This window comes from Stenella coeruleoalba (genome assembly GCF_951394435.1).
Source record: "Stenella coeruleoalba genome assembly, chromosome: 2".
NCBI classification, from domain to species: Eukaryota; Metazoa; Chordata; class Mammalia; order Artiodactyla; family Delphinidae; genus Stenella; species Stenella coeruleoalba.
Window position 1 is genome coordinate 62,720,237 of NC_137147.1, and position 19,812 is coordinate 62,740,048.

At 41.7% G+C, this 19,812-nt stretch overlaps 1 protein-coding gene across 7 annotated transcripts in view; it reads right to left on the reverse strand.

Annotated features, from left to right (window-relative positions):
• PRORP (protein only RNase P catalytic subunit) overlaps positions 1-19,812 on the reverse strand; it is a 132,376-nt gene that overhangs the window by 4,719 nt on the left and 107,845 nt on the right. For all 7 annotated transcript variants that reach the window (XM_079912371.1, XM_079912366.1, XM_079912367.1 and 4 more), the window contains 2 exons: positions 3,647-3,795; positions 734-929 (listed from right to left, as the gene is read on the reverse strand). In XM_079912371.1, coding sequence (XP_079768497.1) covers positions 734-929; positions 3,647-3,795 — 345 coding nt within the window. The remainder of the gene's footprint in view (positions 1-733; positions 930-3,646; positions 3,796-19,812) is intronic.

Genomic DNA, 19,812 nt, shown 5'->3' on the forward strand with positions numbered 1-19,812 from the left:
TTCCTATAAATGTTGTTTTACATATTTTTTGACCACTGGACCATATTTATCATTGGCTAGTGTATTTTTCTGTAGTAACTCGCCTTTAGATTTTCTCCCTTTGCTTTCACACAGGAGGAATCCTTGTACTTACAGGTATTTAAACTAGAATCAAAAAAGAACTCAATTGAGACTGTGCCACAGCAGTGGATTAAACAGGAAAAAGGAGTTATTTAGCAGAAATAGAACTTATGATGAACCATAAGGAATAAGGAATTTTGAGCTACTGCAAATAAACAGGAGGATAAAAAACACATATGAGGATTTATAATTGATGACATAACTGATGTCACAACTGATGACATTCCAGGTGTTTTCAATATGTCAATTAACGTGGGGTTGGCCTATGAAAACTTTGCTCTGGCAGACTCTGTGTTTCTAGGATCTGGGTAATTCCAAATACCAAACTAAAGCTGAGAAAAATAAAACATTGAGGGACTTCCCGGGTGGTCCAGTGGTTAAGACTCTGTGCTCCCAATGCATGGGGCCTGGGTTCGATCCCTGGTCAGGGAACTAGATCCTGCATGCATGCCACCACTAAGACCCAGTGCAGCCAAATACATCAATCAGTCAATCAATCAATATTTAAAAGTAAAATAAAACACTGAGAACTAGTTGCAACATTCTTTGACTATGCCGCATTCTTACTATCTACTTGGCTCTGCTGACATTATGTAGAGAACAGGTAACATACCTGAAATGTTATTTTTGATCCCGGATGCCTACTAACAATTGCCAGCTGATGTCCCTGCTGCCACTTAAAGAACAGGCGTTGGGTCTTGGCATCAGGCAGACAGGCCTTGTGGTCCCGCATCAGATCTTTTGTGATAAACTTGCAGTGGTCCCCCGAGTGCAGTGTGGCATACAGAAGGAATGGATCGTCCTCTGAGCTGAGTCAGGCATAAGAAAGAACACAGTCAAGCACACACCCAAAGAGGCAAAGAACAGCATTCTTCACCACGCTGTTTTCTTACTCACTTTCCTCAGAAGTGTTCTGCTTTCTTAACTGACATGATCTCAGTGATACGTAAGAGCCGCCTGCAAGTCCTAGCTGGTAGACAACACTATCTAGAATACAGATGGAAGGCTATGGGGAAAGGAATGCTAATGCTAGGGATTCTTAGCAGCTCAACTGGGCTCTTCCACCTGAATGGAGGACTCTAACAGTAATTCTCTCTTCATACTCAAAAGCTGGGTCTCTGTGTTCCCAGGGTGTGTTTCCTATCTGCTTCATCCACCACAGAGCACACCTTTCCCCATCTCCTTTCCTCACTCAAATTCATAATACTAACAGGGCAGGATGAAAATTTCTTGCAAAAGTAAGGGGCTGACCTCAAAGCGGAAACTGGTTATCCCCAAGCAGCTTCTGGGTAGTCATCCTGCACATCTACACATCCTGCTGTAGATCAGCACCCAAAGGCATCTCCAACTTGAGAAGAGCCAGGAGCACAAAGCCGCCAATGGGCCCTCAACATCAGCGCTGACCACTTGAATACATGTGCTGTAGAAACAGTGGTGGCTACCTTGGCTCAGGAGATCTGGACAGCAACATGTGATAAGCCCTATGCCTTGATCCAAATGACCCGAAGTGGACCCTTTAAAGTTTACCTTATACTGACGTATTTCAAGTGAAATGATAAAACAACTGGGATCTGTCTGAAAAATCTCCAGGAAAAAGAGAGAGGAAAAGAAAAGAGAAAACATGTGGAGGTTGTATGGAGCAAGGTTAACAAATGATGTTGACTGTTGGAGCGGGGCGACAGCCACGTGGGGATTCACTATACTGCTCTCTCTACCGCGTGGTTGAACAGGCTTCTTCGGCACATTAATGGAAAACAGAGTTAATGTTACAAATGTAAATACTCAAATCCAAAGCCATAGAATGTCCCTGAGTCAATCTTTACAACCGGGTTGGGAACTTCAGTGTATGCATAAATACAGGCTCCAAACCAAACATGAGACCAATTTCCAACAGGCTTCTTGGTTATAACACTGCATTTATCCAGTTCTTCCACCTAAGAAGAATAATGATGATGGTGACAGCAATAAACATACACACCTGCCATGTACTTGGTGCTGTATGATTTGCAAGTTATCTTCTCATTTAATCCTCATGAGGGTTGCATATGAAGAAAAGAAAACAGAGAGAAGGGAAACGCCTTCCCAGACAGGAAGCGGCAGGGCCATGATTTAAACCTGGGTGGATTCATTCCCAAGCCTGCGCTCTTAAGGTTTACCCAGTATTGCCTAAGGTGACTGCATGAAGAGCATTATTATTGTCTTATAGTCCTGGAGAGATGGAAGCACCCCCCTCCCATGAATAAATAAAAGGGCTTAGCTAAAGAAAAATGGGATTTGGTTTGGGATCTGAAGCAGGGGTTAGCTTCCAGCTTTGTGCACTGAATGCCATTTGACCTTTCTTTTCGGGGGAGGAGGGGAATGCGCTGTGCAGCCTGCAGGATTCTTAGTTCCCCGACCAGGGATTGAACCTGGGCCACGGCAGTGAGTGCCGAGTCCTACCCAATGGACTGCCAGGGAATTCCCCCATTTGACCTTTTTAAGAAGAAATGATTTGGGGAATACTGACAAACCTTGAAGTTATAACATTCAATCTAATGAAACCTAGACGTGGGGCTGAGGTGCGCTCATTATCCGTGCAAAGTCGGAAGTAAACCTTTGTCGGCATGAACAGTGTGGAAACCTAAACGCATGCTGAAAGTTAATACGTGCTGTTGTGGATCTGTGCTCCTTCCGATCAGCTGCTTTTTCATACTCTGTGGACACTGTATATTTTGTCGCTGACCATGTTTTCCATGTTCCTTTGGCTTCCTGGGAAGCTGTAGCTCATAGCAACATTCGCTTTACATTGAGAATAAAATCCAGAGCCCACGAGGAACTCTGCAATGTGGTCCCTGCCTTTTCTCGGACCTCAGAACTGACTACCTTCCCTCTTGCTGCCCCCAGCCCATCCACACTGGCCTGCCAGCCTTCCTCATTCCTGCCTCAGGCTTTCAACACTTGCTGTTCCCTCTGCCTGGTAGCTTCTTCCCACCACCCTTCCCCCTTTCTCAAATGACTCACTCGTTCCCTTCAGATCTGCCCCCTCCCAAAGGCTTTTTCCACTCCCCTCTGACCTATCCCCGACCTAGTCCCCTTCCAGCTCCTTACTCTGCTTCATGGTCTTCACAGCTTTAATCACTGCCTGGAATTACATTACCTGTTTATTTGTTTACTGTTAAGTCACAAGAGGGCAGGGACTTGGTCTTTTTCACTGCTGTTTCTCCAAGAACACAGAAGGTGCTCGTATTTGTAAAATATTTGTTAAATGATTTATTTAGGAATTTATGGCATGCATTCTGTGTACTAATCTCATTTTGGGCTTTAACTTATTTCTCCTTTAACCTGATTTCCTCATCTATTTAAGTTTATCCTGCTGTAAAAACTATATTTTTGTAAGCTGTCTTAAATTTTCTTTTTTGGAATGAGTCTGAATATATATACATACATACATACGTACACACACATGCACTTTTAAAAATGGCAAAAAATAGGTAACAAGCAGATGACTGGAGCCTAGTGTAACTCACTTAATAACTTCAATACCTACATGTTGTCAGCAAAAAAAAAGCTGGCTTGCTTTTGCACCTTTTCCATATCATCCTTCCTCCACCGGGAATTCTGCTTTAACATATGCTTCCGGCCCAGGACCAGCACGTGAAGATTCTGCTTGGCTAGTTGAGAGACCACATCTAAGAGCTAAAAAACACAAAGCCAGTCCCCAAGAGGGTCAAGGGAAGAATCTCAAGTAAGGGGATTGATTCTTGCAGATGGTAATCTCAATGGTCAAATAGTCTTTTCCGGTAAGAGGTGAGAAAACATTCCTTAAAATAACAGTCCATCTTTGCAAATAAGCATGAGGAAAATGCTCCCTTGTCACAACTTAATGTCTAACACCTGCCCACCGGCCAGGCTACACTGGATACCTGGGGAGGTTTCTAAGCATAGACCGTGTTCCCTAGAGTCCATGGGGATAGAGGCAGGGGGACTAAGAAGGATGGGGTTTGGTTCCTACACACTCCCAACCTTGTTTCAACCCAAACAGCTCAGCTTTTGTATACAGTATTTATATATTGGTATTCTGCATAGGCTTTCATTTGAGTAAAGTGTTCTACTTTTTTTTTTAAAGTTTGTAAATGGCCAGAATACTGACTTTTCAGTCAACTTTTCCATGTCATGACTCTGCTGAGACTGCTACCTTTCACTGAAATCCCTTTTTCCTCCCAAAGGTCTGTCAATTTCCATTCTCTAGCTTATTTTCCACTCAGTGAATCTACTCCCCATTCTCTCCACTTTCCACATGTGTTGTGCGCACATGAACTCCTCTCAAAAGTTTACACTGGGATTTTTAGTAAATCTAGTACTTTGGTGAGCTTGCTTACATTCATTATTTCATAAGGAAAAGTCCATAGATTACTTTTATGTACAACCTATTACACTAAGCTATTAATGGATATTACTAAGTATAATATGTAAAAAGCTAATGAAAAACTATAACTTAAGTTATATAATAGTGTATCAGAAGTATAAAAGTTCTGTAATTTATAAAAACTGTTGGGCTGGGACTTCCCTGGTGGTGCAGTGGATAAGAATCTGCCTGCCAGTGCAGGGGACACTGGTTCGATCCCTGGTCTGGGAAGATCCCACATGCTGCGGAGCAACAAAGCCCATGTGCCACAACTACTGAGCCACGCACCACAACTACTGAAGCCCGTGTACCCTAAAGCCCATGCTCTGCAACAAGAGAAGCCACCGCAATGAGAAGCCTGCACACCACAACCAAGAGTAGCCCCTACTCGCCGCAACTAGAGAAAGCCCATGTGCATCAACGAAGACAAAACGCAGCCAAAAGTAAATAAAATTTTAAAAAAATTTTTTTAAAAAGAAAACAACAACTGCTGGGCCTACGAAAATCACAAGTTGAAAGTCACTGAAGAAATCCTTAATTTTCTTGGGTCTTGGTTAGAAAAGGCATTTTCTTTAGTCTAGCTTCCCCTTACTCATAAATTTCTTCCCATGTAGACTTTCAGGATATTATTTAAAATTCTCTGATCAATAAAATTTCATTTATTTATTTGGTCAGTTGTCAAATATTGCTTGAGTACCTGTTATGTCTAATACACATGCAGACTCCTGTTAGTCTAATAATGAATTAACAAGGGCTGAATTTTTAAATTACCGTTTAATGCTTTGGATTTATGTATTTTTTTGGCCCATCCAACTCCATTACTAATCTTATTATTTTAGGAAACAGTAGTGAGTTTTATTATCATGAATTCTTAGTTCTAGAATTAAAGGACAGAATAGACACAAGTTGGCCACTGAATGTGAGCTGATACTCAAGCAGAGAAGTGTATCAAGACCAGTGTGAGGACTCTGACCCAAAGCTTTATGACCAGTAAAATAAAATTCTTCCCTTCAAAGCTATGAATAATGGCTTCTGTGTTCATTCAACAGTTATTTCCCAGGCCTCTCTATGTATAAGGCACATGGTAGGTATCACAGCTTAGAAAATTTTGGAAGACATGGCCCCTGCCTTTAGTGAGGGAGTGCCTAATAATTTTCTTACCCAACTGTCAAGCCTGGGAAGATGGCTCTACATATACTGGATGGTTAATAAACATTTTCTGATTAGCTGAGGAATATGCCTACGTCTATTTTTAATCTCATAAAAGTAGCTCATTATTGAAAACTTGAAAAATATAGACAAGAAGGTGAAAGAAGAAATCACTCATACCTCACTACCCAAAGACTGCTAACATGTTTTTGCCAGTCTATTTATTCCATGCATTTTTACATAATCTTATAAGCCACTATTTTAAAAGTTGGGTTAGTAATTAAAAGTAAACATCTTCACTAAAAAAGTTTGGTTCATGGATTCAAACACCCCAAAAGACATTGAGAGTGCATCTCCTTCAAAGTGCATTTATAACATTCCTTTATTAAAGCTATGCTGAGATTACAGATTATTTTCAACGAGCCCAGATACAAAATGACAACTGGATTCATTAAGAGGAATGACGATTGCTTTCTAAAAATTCCTATATGAATTCCCACAAAGTTATTGTAAAGATACAAAAAAAAAATCAAACAAAACCAATTTTTGATACTGATTCCATGCATTTGAGAAGACATGGCTTAAAGAAAAACACAATTGGGTCTTCACATCTATACCTTGGCTTAGATAAATAGCCTTGCGTTTACTAATATTAAGTTAAACGTAGGGGCCCAAGGACCAGCAGAAAAGGCTTACCCTGAACTACTCTGAGGCACCATCTTGTGGCTGAGAGGTCTCTACTAGTAGCAGCTCTCTGAGAATGATGCAAACAAGGGAGAATAAAGACACAGGAAAGAAAGATGAGTGTATGGAATAGAGGCACTTGCCTGAAATTCTGTGGACAATCTAGCTATGAGTCTACTTCCTCTGGGGTAAATTCCAAGGCTGGGTCCAGTGGGCTGGGTCAGAGTCATAGGTATACTCAGAATAGTAAAGAAAAAGTAAATTCACCTTAATTCTATGTTAGATCAAAAATAAAATGGGGAGAAATTTCCACTTCTGGGAAGATGGAGTGGATGTACTTTTCCCTATTTCTTCCACCACGTACAACTAAAACCCCAGATGTTATATATAAAACAAACGTAAGACTTTGAAAAGCAGAGACAAAAAGGTAGACTGGCTAGGGACCTTGGGACGTGAGGAATGACATGTTGGTGTTGCTTGGATTTCCTTTTTGCCTCATATATCCTATACTTGGAGATCAAGAAGCCAGCAACCTGGAAATGCCAATGGATGCAGACAAAAAAAAAGACCAACGAAGGCCCGTTCTCACTAGCCAAAGGACCAGAAAAGACGCAGTCTAGCAACACAGAAAACCTGCTGGAGTGATAACACCAGGAGACTGTAATGTTATATGTGTGTGTGTGTGTGTGTATACACATGTAATACCTAGAGCAACCATTAAAAATGCTATACAGGGGCTTCCCTGGTGGCGCAGTGGTTGAGAGTCCACCTGCCGATGAAGGGGACACAGGTTCGCGCCCCGGTCCGGGAAGATCCCACATGCCGCGCAACGGTTGGGCCCGTGAGCCACGGCCGCTGAGCCTGAGCGTCTGGAGCCTGTGCTCCACAACGGGAGAGGCCACAACAGTGAGAGGCCCACGTACCGCAAAAAAAAAAAAAAAAAAAAAAAGCTATACAAAGAGTATACTCAAAAACATGATTAAAAAACAAAACAAAATACCCACTATAGACACATAAAAATGGAATTCTAAAAAAAGTTAAAGTAGCCCACGGGAAGGCAGGAAAAATAAAACAGAAACAGAAAACAGAGATGATAGAAAACAAAATGGCAGGCGTAAGCCCTAACGTATCAATAATAACATAAAATATAAAGGGTTTTAATACATCAATTAAAAGACAGAGCACATACCAGAATTTTATTCCTTTTTAAGCCTGAATAGTATTCCATTGTGTGTATATACAACATTTTGTTTATCTATTCATGTCGATGGATATTTGGGTTGTTTCCAAAACCCTCCTTCCTGAACTTATCCTGTAATGAATATTCCTATATACGAGGCATATTGATTATAGCTATCTTGCTGGAAGAACTGGCATAGAACTTCTAATGTCTGTAGACATCAAATCCCAAAGACTTTAGAGTTTTGAAGATCTACAGTCCACACAACTCAGGAAATGTCAGAGACTGCAGAGGGGGAGGTAAAAAGTTAAGAAAAGGGAGAGGAAGTTACACTTGCTATTTAGGATTACTCAGAAAAGCTCTTGCTCTCATTGGCCTCTCCCACCTCTCAGGCAGCTTTTCTATTTCCTGAGCATCCCTATGCACTTATTTCTACCACATGTAGCTCTGCCAATTGTATTTTTACCCTAAGCTCAGGAACTACCTTTCAGAAGTTTTACACCAAAAGTAAGTCACTTATGAGTAATGTCACTTATGAATTAAAAAAAAAAAAAACCCTCTTATGTATTCCTACCAGAGACAAAACAAATTAGAATAGAAGCCAAACCAGAAAATGTTTGCACCAAATATTAAGCTGCAACTTGTTTTTACTCTTCTGGTCTTTGGAGAATCATCCTTTAGACATCTTAAGGAGCAATGTGGGAGGGGAGGTGGGTGAGATCTGATTCCAGCTTAACCTTGAGATACTGAATACCCAGAGTTCTGGAATCAATTTGGAATTTTAAATATTCTCTAGAATCAGCTGTACTGTGCATTTTGCTCTACTGTGTGGCTCAGATTCCAGACTCCTTAGGCAAGTCCAGAACTGTCCTCACCATCTCTGGGTTCTCCAGGTTGAGAACATCCCAGAGTGGATCTTTTTTTTTTTTCCCTTTAGTATTTATTTATTTGCTTGCACCGGGTCTTAGTTGCAGCAGGCAGGCTCCTTGGTTGTGGCTTGCCAGTTCCTTAGTTGTGGCACACGGGCTCCTTAGTTGTGGCATGCAAACTCTTAGTTGTGTCATGCATGTGGGATCTAGTTCCTTGATCAGGGATCAAACCCGGGGCCCCTGCATTGGGAGCATGGAGTCTTTTTTTTTTACGGTACGCAGGCCTCTCACTGTTGTGGCCTCTCCTGTTGTGAAGCACAGGCTCTGGATGCACAGGCTCCGCGGCATGTGGGATCTTCCTGGACCGGGGCATGAACCCGTGTCCCCTGCATCGGCAGGCGGACTCTCAACCACTGCGCCACCAGGGAAGCCCCAGAGAGCATGGAGTCTTATCCACTGCACCACCACGGAAGTCCCCCAGAGTGGATCTTGGCTTCTGTCATCAGGACTGCCCTAAGCTCAAGGAAACTCTTCCACATCTCTCTCATTTAAGCCTAATCCCTGTTCAGAGTCTCAAGGGGAGGATGGCCTTTTCCAGGATACCGACCATTCTGTACACATGGATATTTGTCACATACTCCTTTACCCTTCCTATGAAGGCCCAGTTTGGTCTTGGATGAATCCTGAAGACGGTAAGTCAGACACAAAAGGATGAATATTGTATGATTTCATTTATACGAGTTACCTAGAGTAGTCAAATTCACAGAGACAGAAAATAGAATGGTGGTTGCCAGGGGCCAGAGAAGGGGAAATAAGGAGTTATTGTTTAATGAGTACAGAGTTTCAGTCTGGGAAGATGAAGAAGTTCTGGAGATGGATGACGGGGATTGTTGCACAACAACGTAAAGTACTTAATGCCACTGAATCATACACTTGAAAATGGTTAAAATGATACATCGTACGTTACGCATGTTTTACCACAATAAAAAGTTTTACTACAGAAAATTTTAAATACAAACAAAAATAAGCAGAATAGCATGATGTGCCCATCACCCAGCTTCAATAATTATCAGGTCATGGCCAATCCAATTTCATCTCTATCCACACCTACTTCTGCCTCGGATTATTCTGAAACAAATCCTAGACATCATATCATTTCAACTGTGAATATGTCAGAATGTATTTCTAAATATAAGGACTCTTAAAAAAATAAGCATAATACCATTATCACATCTAAAAAAATTAACAATAATTCCTTAATATCAAACATACAATCACTATTTACATTTCTCTAGGTTACATACTTTTTTTAAAAATCGGCATCTAAAAGAACTCCATACATTGCGATTGCTTGACTGCAGTTAAAGAAATGCAGAGGCTAGTCTGATGGAAGTTCCCACATTTAGATTTTGCTAACAGCATCCCTGTGGTATCATGTAACATATTCTCTAGTCTTTCTATGTTTCCTATAAATTGGTAGTTAGACCTAGAGACTTGATCAGATTCAAGGGTTTTTTGGTATGTATGAGTGTGCATGTGTACATTTAAAATTGTGGCCCTGATAAAGTGAAAAGGTCAGTTCATTCATCAAAAATGAACAACTTCTCTGTCAGTCACTAGGCAGAGGGTACTGGGGATGCAGATACCGATATAAAGACACATTTATCCCTAGCCTCCAGGAGGTTGCAGTCAAATGACTGTAATGTGATGTAAAAAGTGCTAAGGAGGAGGACAAAGAGTGGGCACTTAAATCAGACCAGGGGTAGGGACAGTGGTCAGGGAAGTCTCCACAAAGGAAGCAACGGCTGAGCTGTGTTTTCAGATGAATTAATCCGGGCAAGGAATGGGAGTTTCCAAGGACAAGAAGCAGCATGTTGAAGGTGGGTGCTCTTTATTAGCGTGCTGAATTCAGGGAACCGCCGAAGTGTGGGAGGTTGACACAGGGAGTGTGAGATATAAGGCTGGAAATGACTGTAGGGGTCAGATCACAGGGGTCCGTGTAAACCATGATAAGGAATCTTTTACCACCTAAAAGTAGTGGAGAAAAACAAAGGATTTAAACAGGAGCGTGACATGACTACCCATTTAGAGAGGTCAAAATTGTGGATTGCAAGAAGGCTGGACTAGAATAGGGAGATCAAGTAAGGGGGCTTCTGCAGTAATTCAGGTAACAGATAATGAGAACTGAGGTGCTGGCAGTAAGGATGGAGAGAAGGGAGCCCTCTGTGAGTAAAGCAGAACTGATCAGACTTAGTCATTGACTGAATGTAGGAAACAGGGAGAGGAATAAACCAAAGAAGAGTTGGACAACTGGATGGATGATGGCAGCGAGACAGGGCCTATGAGAGGTGGAGCTCGTGATATCCCCAGGCGGGAGATGCCCAATGGGCAGCCAGTCAGGTGACTCATTTAGGAGAGGGCTTTGAGATAAAATAAAGATTTGGAGTCATCAGGAAACACATATGGGCAGGCGCCATCAGCAAATGGAAGAGGTCTAACAGACTCAGAAGGAAAGGAGCAGAGAATGAAAACTGAGGAATATTATTACTTAAATGATAGAGTTATAAGAAAAGCCATTAATGGAAGCTGAGGAATGGCCAGAGAGATAGAAGAGAACCAGGAGACAGTGACCAGTCTCTCAGAAAGACTATAAGGAGCGTTTCAAGAAGGAAGGCGAGATGAGGCATCAGCGCTACAGAAACACCAAAACATGGCCTGCACCCCAGAGGCGGCACTTTGATGATGCCATGGGGGGCAGGATGGCGAATTCACTTGGTTTCCTAAACTCTCTATATAAAGCTGCAGTCTGCTTTGTCCAGAGAGACTGTCTTACAAGCACGGCTCTTTTTTGCTTACCAAAAATCACAATCAATTATGCTTTTCATTTCAGATACTGAGTGGTGTGGCCTCTTTAGAACCTCCAACCTTCCAGAAGCTTCACTGAGTAAGGAAGAGGTTTTGTTTTTGTTTTTTTAAGATGGAAGAGACTTGAGAATGTTTCTCTTCTGGTCAGAAAAAGTCAATAGCAAGGTAGAGGCTGAAGATACAGGCATAGAAGGGATAATTGCGGGAACAAGGTTCTGAGAAAGGGGGAGATCTAGAGAACAGGCAATGAGAATACCTCTTGCACCGAGGTGAGTTTGAGCACAGGCTCGTTGGTTTGATTGCGTGGTTGGTGCACCTGTGTGCGGTGACTACGTCAACACGTGAGGTCATTTCTCCTGATAGCTTCCATTTTCTGTGTGCCACACGTGAGTCAGTGGCCCAGGGAGGCTGGAGGGGGTGGTAGAGGAGGCTTGAGGGCTGCCTGTGGCGCAGATGAGATGCAGCTGGCGCGAGACTGGGAGTGGGAGCCAAGCGGACTGCGGAGGTAAAAGCGCAAAAGCCCAGGCGAGGCTGGAGGTGGCAGCAGCGGGGACAATGGGGAGATTTACAGCCCTCTGCATCCTGGCTGCAGTGTGGGATAATGATCGGGATAACAATCGATTGGCTGCCCCTTGCTCCACGTAAACATTTGGTCAAAAGGCATTTCCAGGTGGAACCATAATGGAAACATCAGTCATCTAATATCACTCTATCTATTTACTATTAAAGATACCAGTCCAAATTGGTATTTACATAGTATAAGATCTGTGGTTTGGGGTTCTGGCCTGAGTCAGGAATTCCAAATTCCTATCTCATTTATTTGTTCAGATCTCTTTAATTCTAAAATGTGAATAAGGTGCCCCCGACCCTCCTGAACAGCGTTGTCATTTATCAAGTCATCATCAACAAACATGTAAAATGTCATCACTCGCAATTTGTAAAATGAAAAGATTTTTGGAGAAATGATCTCCAAACCACCTGGCTTTCAGGGCAGGCTCTTTCTAACAATGTCTCTTCCTTTTAATGACTTCAGGAAACACCTAGGGGTCTATTTGATAAGGTGGTCCCAGGGGGCTGCATTTTAGTGCTGAAGTCTGTTTCCTTCCTCAACTACCTGTCTCTCCACCTTCTGTCCAACCTCCCTGCCCCCCTTTAATGAATCAGTGAGGGAACTGTGAGAAGCTCTACTTATCTTAGCCTTAGGAGCAGCCCCCCAATTCTCTTCTGCTGTTAGAGCCCAGCACTCCGTGGACACTGCACCCAGTGTCATTCCCTGGCAGCTTCTGATGCTGCTATTCGATGTGTGAAATGAATGAGTGTCATTTGCTCTCAGGAACCAAGGAAAGTTTGAAGATTCTTGCACTCAGCCCTGGATAGTTTTCTTTAAAGGATCTGATACAGAAGGGGAGCTTGATTAAAGTAGAAATTATTCTCCCTGGAAACAGTTAGAAGCTGTTATAGGTGCAAATTGCAACCAGGTAGCATGTTTGAGGAGCAAGGCCTCATGCACTCGATGGGTCTAAGCTTTTGGAGGCCTCACTTTTCTCAGATAAAGCCATGCAAGTGCTCACACCAAGGAGGACATGAGGTGATTTCATCTTTGAGCTGCCCCCTCTTTACACACACACACACACACACACACACACACACACCTGTAGTTCAGCACCTGAGCTGGGGAAGGAAAGCAGATTAATTTTAAACAGAATGTTGACATTAAAGAGACTACTTTGAGTTATTTATAAGTAGAAAAACTTAAAATTCCATAAAAAATTAAAGAGAAATTCTTAAAACAACCACAAATAGCCTGCATATTGTTCCAACATGAAAAGATACCGATTACACACCAGTTACACACTGGTCATTTGGAACCCTAAAGCCAGGAAACACATGTCCACTTTTTATGTTATTGCTTCACTAAAGACAACCTCATGGCAACATGGGGCGTGAACTAGGATGGATGGTCCGGGGGGGTTTCCTATTGGAGTCTGGGTGTCTTTCAGGATATGATGGTGTTAAGTCAAAGGCAGACAAGAGAAAGTAGGAAAAGAAAATAAAGACTCTTTGGATCATTTTCTTTCATGCATTAATTAATTTTGACAATTGTTTCCTACAAACTAAGACAAAATGAAACCACTTCAGGGCACAATGATTGATGAACTCTATGGAGGCAGTGTTGTCAAACTCAGAAGACCACAAACACAGTGTTTGTAACCGATGCACTGTGCATTCCACAAAGTTAACAGCAGAAGAAACAAGGGAAGTCATAACTTATACTAGAACAATGGAGTTTTCTACTTGTTTCTATGTTCCTACAGGCTGCAGGTAAGCTAATATCCAGTTTCATTCTCTTCTTTGTCTTTGTTCCTTTCACTTTTCTCTTGAACTATGTTTTGGAAAGAGAATCCCTGTCTTAGAAATAGTCCTTGAGTGAATGCTGAATTCACCATTTTTCTGTGTACCTCTGGAAATGCCACCAAGGAGGAGAGTGCAGGAAACTCACCAAGGTTGTGGCTCAAGGCTCTCACATGTTTTCATCTGCCAGCTACTCACTGGTAGTCTCAGTCTCAGTTCTACGTTTGAGAGTTACTGCTGCTTGCCAGAGAGAGTGGAAGGAAGAAATATCACTCTTTACTTAAAGGTCAATGATATTTCCTTGCTGAACTGTTCAAGCGCTGTATACCGTGTAAGATCCAGATGAGCATTTAATGAAGATAGGAGTATTGGAAGAAGGTGAGAAAAGGAAGTGTTTTAGAGAAGCAGCAGAAGCTGGGGTGAGGAGAGAGGGGGAAGCTTTCACTGGGTGGTATTCAAGGAGTGGAAATTTCATAAGCCTGGTGGCATAGTTCCAGAAAGGAGACGCTGACACTGAGCTGGAGTCCTGCTCCCACCTCTGGGACCATGTGCTTTAAGCACAGATTTAAAACTCTGATGACTGACTGAGTCTAAAGCTCTTTCAATCTCTTGGAAGAAAGTATATACACAAAATACTACTACTTTATTATGATGTCATAAATGATCCCACTGGTTTATATGAGACTCACCGTGTCCTATATCCTGCTTTCGTTAGTCATCGATATTTTAGGGAGATTTCAATGATCTCATGTTGTCTTTAATCAATGAAACAATTCTACTAAGGAAGAGAAATGCCCTTCCTGACTTGGGAACATCCTGTCAAGTGTGGGATGTGTTTCCTGCCTGCCATGTCTTCTCCAGTCTATGCCATTAGCATCCACACAGTTATCCAGCCTTTTGGAAAATGATTAAACATTTTCTAAATGTTCAGAACATTAAGCTGGATGGATTTCCCCAGCCAGCTGAGAGTCAGAGCTGACTAGAAGACAGCAGATTTGGCTCCTGACTCATGGTGTGACTTTTCTCCAAACATTTACATGCATTCTTTGGTCTTTTTAGTTTTTGTGTAAAATATCTGTGTTTCCTTGATCACTGTGAGGCAGGAAAGGATAGTATTTTGAAGACTGAAAACTAATTTCGGGAAGATTAAATTAACTTATTCTGATGCATATTAATTTCCACTTTTAAAGGTTAATTAGGGCTTCCCTGGTGGCGCAGTGGTTGAGAGTCCGCCTGCCGATGCAGGGGACACGGGTTCGTGCCCCGGTCCAGGAAGACCCCACATGCTGCGGAGCGGCTGGGCCCATGAGTCATGGCCGCTGAGCCTGCGCGTCCGGAGCCTGTGCTCCGCAATGGGAGAGGCCACAACAGTGAGAGGCCCGCGTACCGCAAAAAAAAAAAAAAAAAAAAAAAAAAGGTTAATTAAAAACATCCTAGGGTTCTAGATCCCGTCCATGTACAGGGAATAACTTGTCCACACTGGGAAAGTATGTAAACACTTTCAGGCTCATAAGCCACCATTTAATGACTAAAAGAGAAAGAATATGATAAGTAGGGCTCTGGAGGACTGAAATTTTGTGTAGCTTCTCCATGCCTGCACTGCTTCACACAGCTTTTGTCTTGGTACAGAGCCATACACAATTGTACACTATAGCAATTTGCTTTTTTTTCTGGAACAGACCTGTCAGTTCAAAACATATAAAACACCTAGGTATATAAAAGATACCTTGGACACCTCCAGTTAATGTTCCAAGCTGTCTATCTGTACAGTAGAAGGGTTTACACAGTAAACGAAACTAATAGAGACATAAAAGAGACTTTTCCAATTTATATCTACTATTTAATAGCATAGTGATTAAGTAATAAAATAGTAATAGTAATTAAGAGCACAATCTTTAGCATCCAGCTGCCTGGGTTCAAATTTTGGTTCTACGAGGTCAGAGCTGTGTGGACCTCTGTTACATTTCCTCTTGAACCTCTGTTTCAACATTGGTAAAATGGAGATACAAACTGGCTTATTATGGAGATTAATTTCAATGCATGTAGATACAAAGCACATGGAAAAATATTCAATAAATATTAGCTATTATTAGACAGTACAGTCTGGATTAGTAAATTTAGACCTCCCAAGCCCTACTGATCCCCCCAAACACCCCCCCCCCGCCGAAAAAAGAACAACACAAAAGGAAAAGGAAAGGAAAGAGAATAAAATTTAAAAGAGAAAGAAAAGAGAGATTCTTTTGGTATTATCATAGACTTGGGTGATTTTTGTGTTTATCTCTCAACATGTTGAGTAGAACATAAACGTTCAGGTTTAGAAGGCAAAAAGAACATGTGCATCTAAACTTAATCCCACTTGAAACTCCCAATAAAACTCCCAAAAAACTCCCAAAAAACAGAGTCTTTCTAAAATGACAAACCCACAGAAACATGGAGAATAAGAGGGGAGACAATATCAGTAAAATCTGGAAGCTAGAAAGCAGACAGACAAGTGGTAACCAACCCTGCAGATCCAATGGAGTCAAATTTGAAGATGGGTCAGCTAAGATCCAACCCAACCTCTCAAGACTCCAGAACTAGAAGCAAAGGGGGGAGGCTAAATGGGGGTGTGTGGTTAACTAAGGAGAATCAGGTAAAAGCTGCTGAAGAAAATTTAGATTCCTAGATTTGTGTGCCCCTGCCCCCATCCATATTGCCCCTGCTGGGGTAGGGGAGGGAAGTCTGAAGATTCATTACGAGGATGTGGTAAGTCAGAGGAAATCTAGCCTGGCATACCAAGCACATGTGACAGTGTGATCACCATGCTTAAAGTAGAGATTAAGTGAATGCATGCATATTGAAAGCAAAACGCAGAGAAACTCAGATTTTCCCCCCGTGATTGGCCCTCAGAACGCTGGCAGGAAGGCCTTTACCCTGCAGTCAGAGGACTGAAAACTCTCCTTTGGGGAATATGACCAGTGAAAAAGGAAAAAAAACCTAAAGATTCTGATTATTGGGAACTCCCCAACAAATGACCCACCCAGTTCACCCGGCTGGTGAAGTCAACTGCAACAAGCCCCACCTACACAGTCAGAGCTTCCAATCAGCTCTTTAGATCATCTTGAACCATAAGCAGACAGCAAGAATTATCAGACAGCTGTGGAGAGCCTGCAAAATGTTAGACTCTAAAACAACTAAAGAAAACAAAAACCTGAAAAAGCGAAGACTACAAAAGGAGAAGGCAAAACCCCCAAAAAAACCTCTCATAAAAATTCTGTAAGGAAGGGAGACTTTCAAGATGGCAGAGGATTAAGACGTGGAAATCGCCTTCCTCCCCACAAATGCATCAGAAATACATCTACATGTGGAACAACTCCTACAGAACACCTACTGAACACTGGCAGAAGACCTCTGACCTCCCAAAAGGGTCTTGGTGCTCTGGCTATGTGCCAGGCCTGTGCCTCTGAGAAGGGAGAGCCAAGTGCAGGACATTGGTCCACCAGAGACCTCCCGGATCCACATAATATCAAACAGCAAAAGCCCTCCCAGAGATCTCCATCTCAACGCTAAGACCCAGCTCCACTCAACAATGAGCAAGCTCCAGAGCTGGACACTCTATGCCAAACAACTAGCAGGACAGGAACACAACTGCACCCATTAGCAGAGAGGCTGCCTAAAATCATAATAAGGTCACAGACACCCCAAAACACACCACCGGATGCGGTCCTGCCCAACACAAAGACAAGATCCAGCCTCATCCACCAGAATACAGGCACTAGTCCCCTCCACCAGGAAGCCTACACAACCCACTGAACCAATCTTAGCCACTGGGAGCAGACACCAAAAACAACGGGAATTACAAACCTGCAGACTGCAAAAAGGAGACCCCAAACACAGTAAGATAAGCAAAATGAGAAGACAGAAAAACACACAGCAGATACAGGAGCAAGATAAAAATCCACCAGATCTAACAAATGAAGAGGAAAGAGGCAGTCTACCTGAAAAAGAATTCAGAGTAATGATAGTAAAGATGATCCAAAATCTTAGAAATAGAATGGAGAAAATACAAGAAACGTTTAACAAGAACCTAGAAGAACTAAAGAGCAAACAAACAATGATGAACAACACAATAAATGAAATTAAAAATTCTGTAGAAGGAATCAATAGCAGAATAACTGAGGCAGAGGAACGGATAAATGACCAGGAAGATAAAATAGTAGAAATAACTACCATAGAGCAGAATAAAGAAAAAAGAATGAAAAGAATTGAGGACACTCTCAGAGACCTCTGGGACAACACTACATGCACCAACATTCAAATTATAGGGGTCCCAGAAGAAGAAAAAGACTGAGAAAATATTTGAAGAGATTATAGTTGAAAACTTCCCTAATATGGGAAAGGAAATAGTCAACCAAGTCCAGGAAGCACAGACAGTCCCATACAGGATAAATCCAAGGAGACACACACCAAGCCACATATTAATCAAAACTATCAAAAATCAAATAAAAAGAAAACATATTAAAAGCAGCAAGGGAGGGCTTCCCTGGTGGCACAGTGGTTGAGAGTCCGCCTGCCGATGCAGGGGACACAGGTTCGTGCCCCGGTCTGGGAAGATCCTACATGCTGCAGAGCGGCTAGGCCCGTGAGCCATGGCCACTGAGCCTGTGCGTCCGGAGCCTGTGCTCCGCAACGGGAGAGGCCACAACAGTGACAGGCCCACGTACCGCAAAAAAAAAAAAAAGAAAAGAAAAACAAAGCAGCAAGGGAAAAACAACAAATAACACACAAGGGAAGCCCCATAAGGTTAACAGCTGATCTTTCAGCAGAGACTCTGCAAGCCAGAAGGGAGTAGTAGGACATATTTAAAGTGATGAAGGGGAAAAACCTACAACCAAGATTACCCTACTCAGCAAGGATCTCACTCAGATTTGACAGAGAAATTAAAACCTTTACAGACAAGCAAAAGGTTAAGAGAATTCAGCACCACCAAACCAGCTTTACAACAAATGCTAAAGGAAATTCTCTAGGCAGGAAACAGAAGAGAAGGAAAAGACCTACAATAACAAACCCAAAACAATTAAGAAAATGGTAATAGGAACATACATATCGATAACTACCTTAAATGTAAATGGATTAAATGCTCCAACCAAAAGACATAGACTGGCTGAATGGATACAAAAACAAGAACCGTATATATGTTGTCTACAAGAGACCCACTTCAGACCTAGGGACACATACAGACTGAAAGTGAGGGGATGGAAAAAGATATTTCATGCAAATAGAAATCAAAAGAAAGCTGGAGTAGCAATTCTCATACCAGGCAAAATAGACTTTAAAATAAAGACTATTACAACAGGCAAAGAAGGACACTACATAATGATCAAGGGATCAATCCAAGAAGATATAACAATTGTAAATATTTATGCACCCAACATAGGAGCACCTCAATACATAAGGCAAATGCTAATAGCCATAAAAGGGGAAATCAACAGTAACACAATCAATAGTAGGGGACTTTAACACCCCACTTTCACCAATGGACAGCTCATCCAAAATGAACGTAAATAAGGAAACACAAGCTTTAAATGATACATTAAACAAGATGGACTTAATTGATATTTATAGGACATCCATCCAAAAACAACAGAATACACTTTCTTCTCAAGTGCTCATGGAACATTCTCCAGGATAGATCATATCTTGGGTCACAAATCAAGCCTTGGTAAATTTAAGAAAATTGAAATGATATCAAGTATCTTTTCCAACCACAACGCTATGAGACCAGATATCAGGAAAAAATCTGTAAAAAATACAAACACATGGAGGCTAAACAATATACTATTAAATAACCAACAGATCACTGAAGAAATCAAAGAGGAAATCAAAACATACCTAGAAACAAATGGCAATGAAAACACGATGATCCAAAAACTGGGATTAAGCAAAAGCAGCAAAAGTTCTAAGAGGGAAGTTTATAGCAATAAAATCTTACCTCAAGAAACAAGAAACATCTTAAATAAACAACCTAAAGCAATTAAAGAAAGAAGAACAACAAACCCCCAAAGTTAGCAGAAGGAAAGAAATCATAAAGAGATCAGAAATAAATGAAAAAGAAATGAAGGAAACAATAGCAAAGATCAATAAAACTAAAAGCTGGTTCTTTGAGAAGACAAACAAAATTGATAAACCATTAGCCAGACTCTTCAAGAAAAAAAGGGAGAAGACTCAAA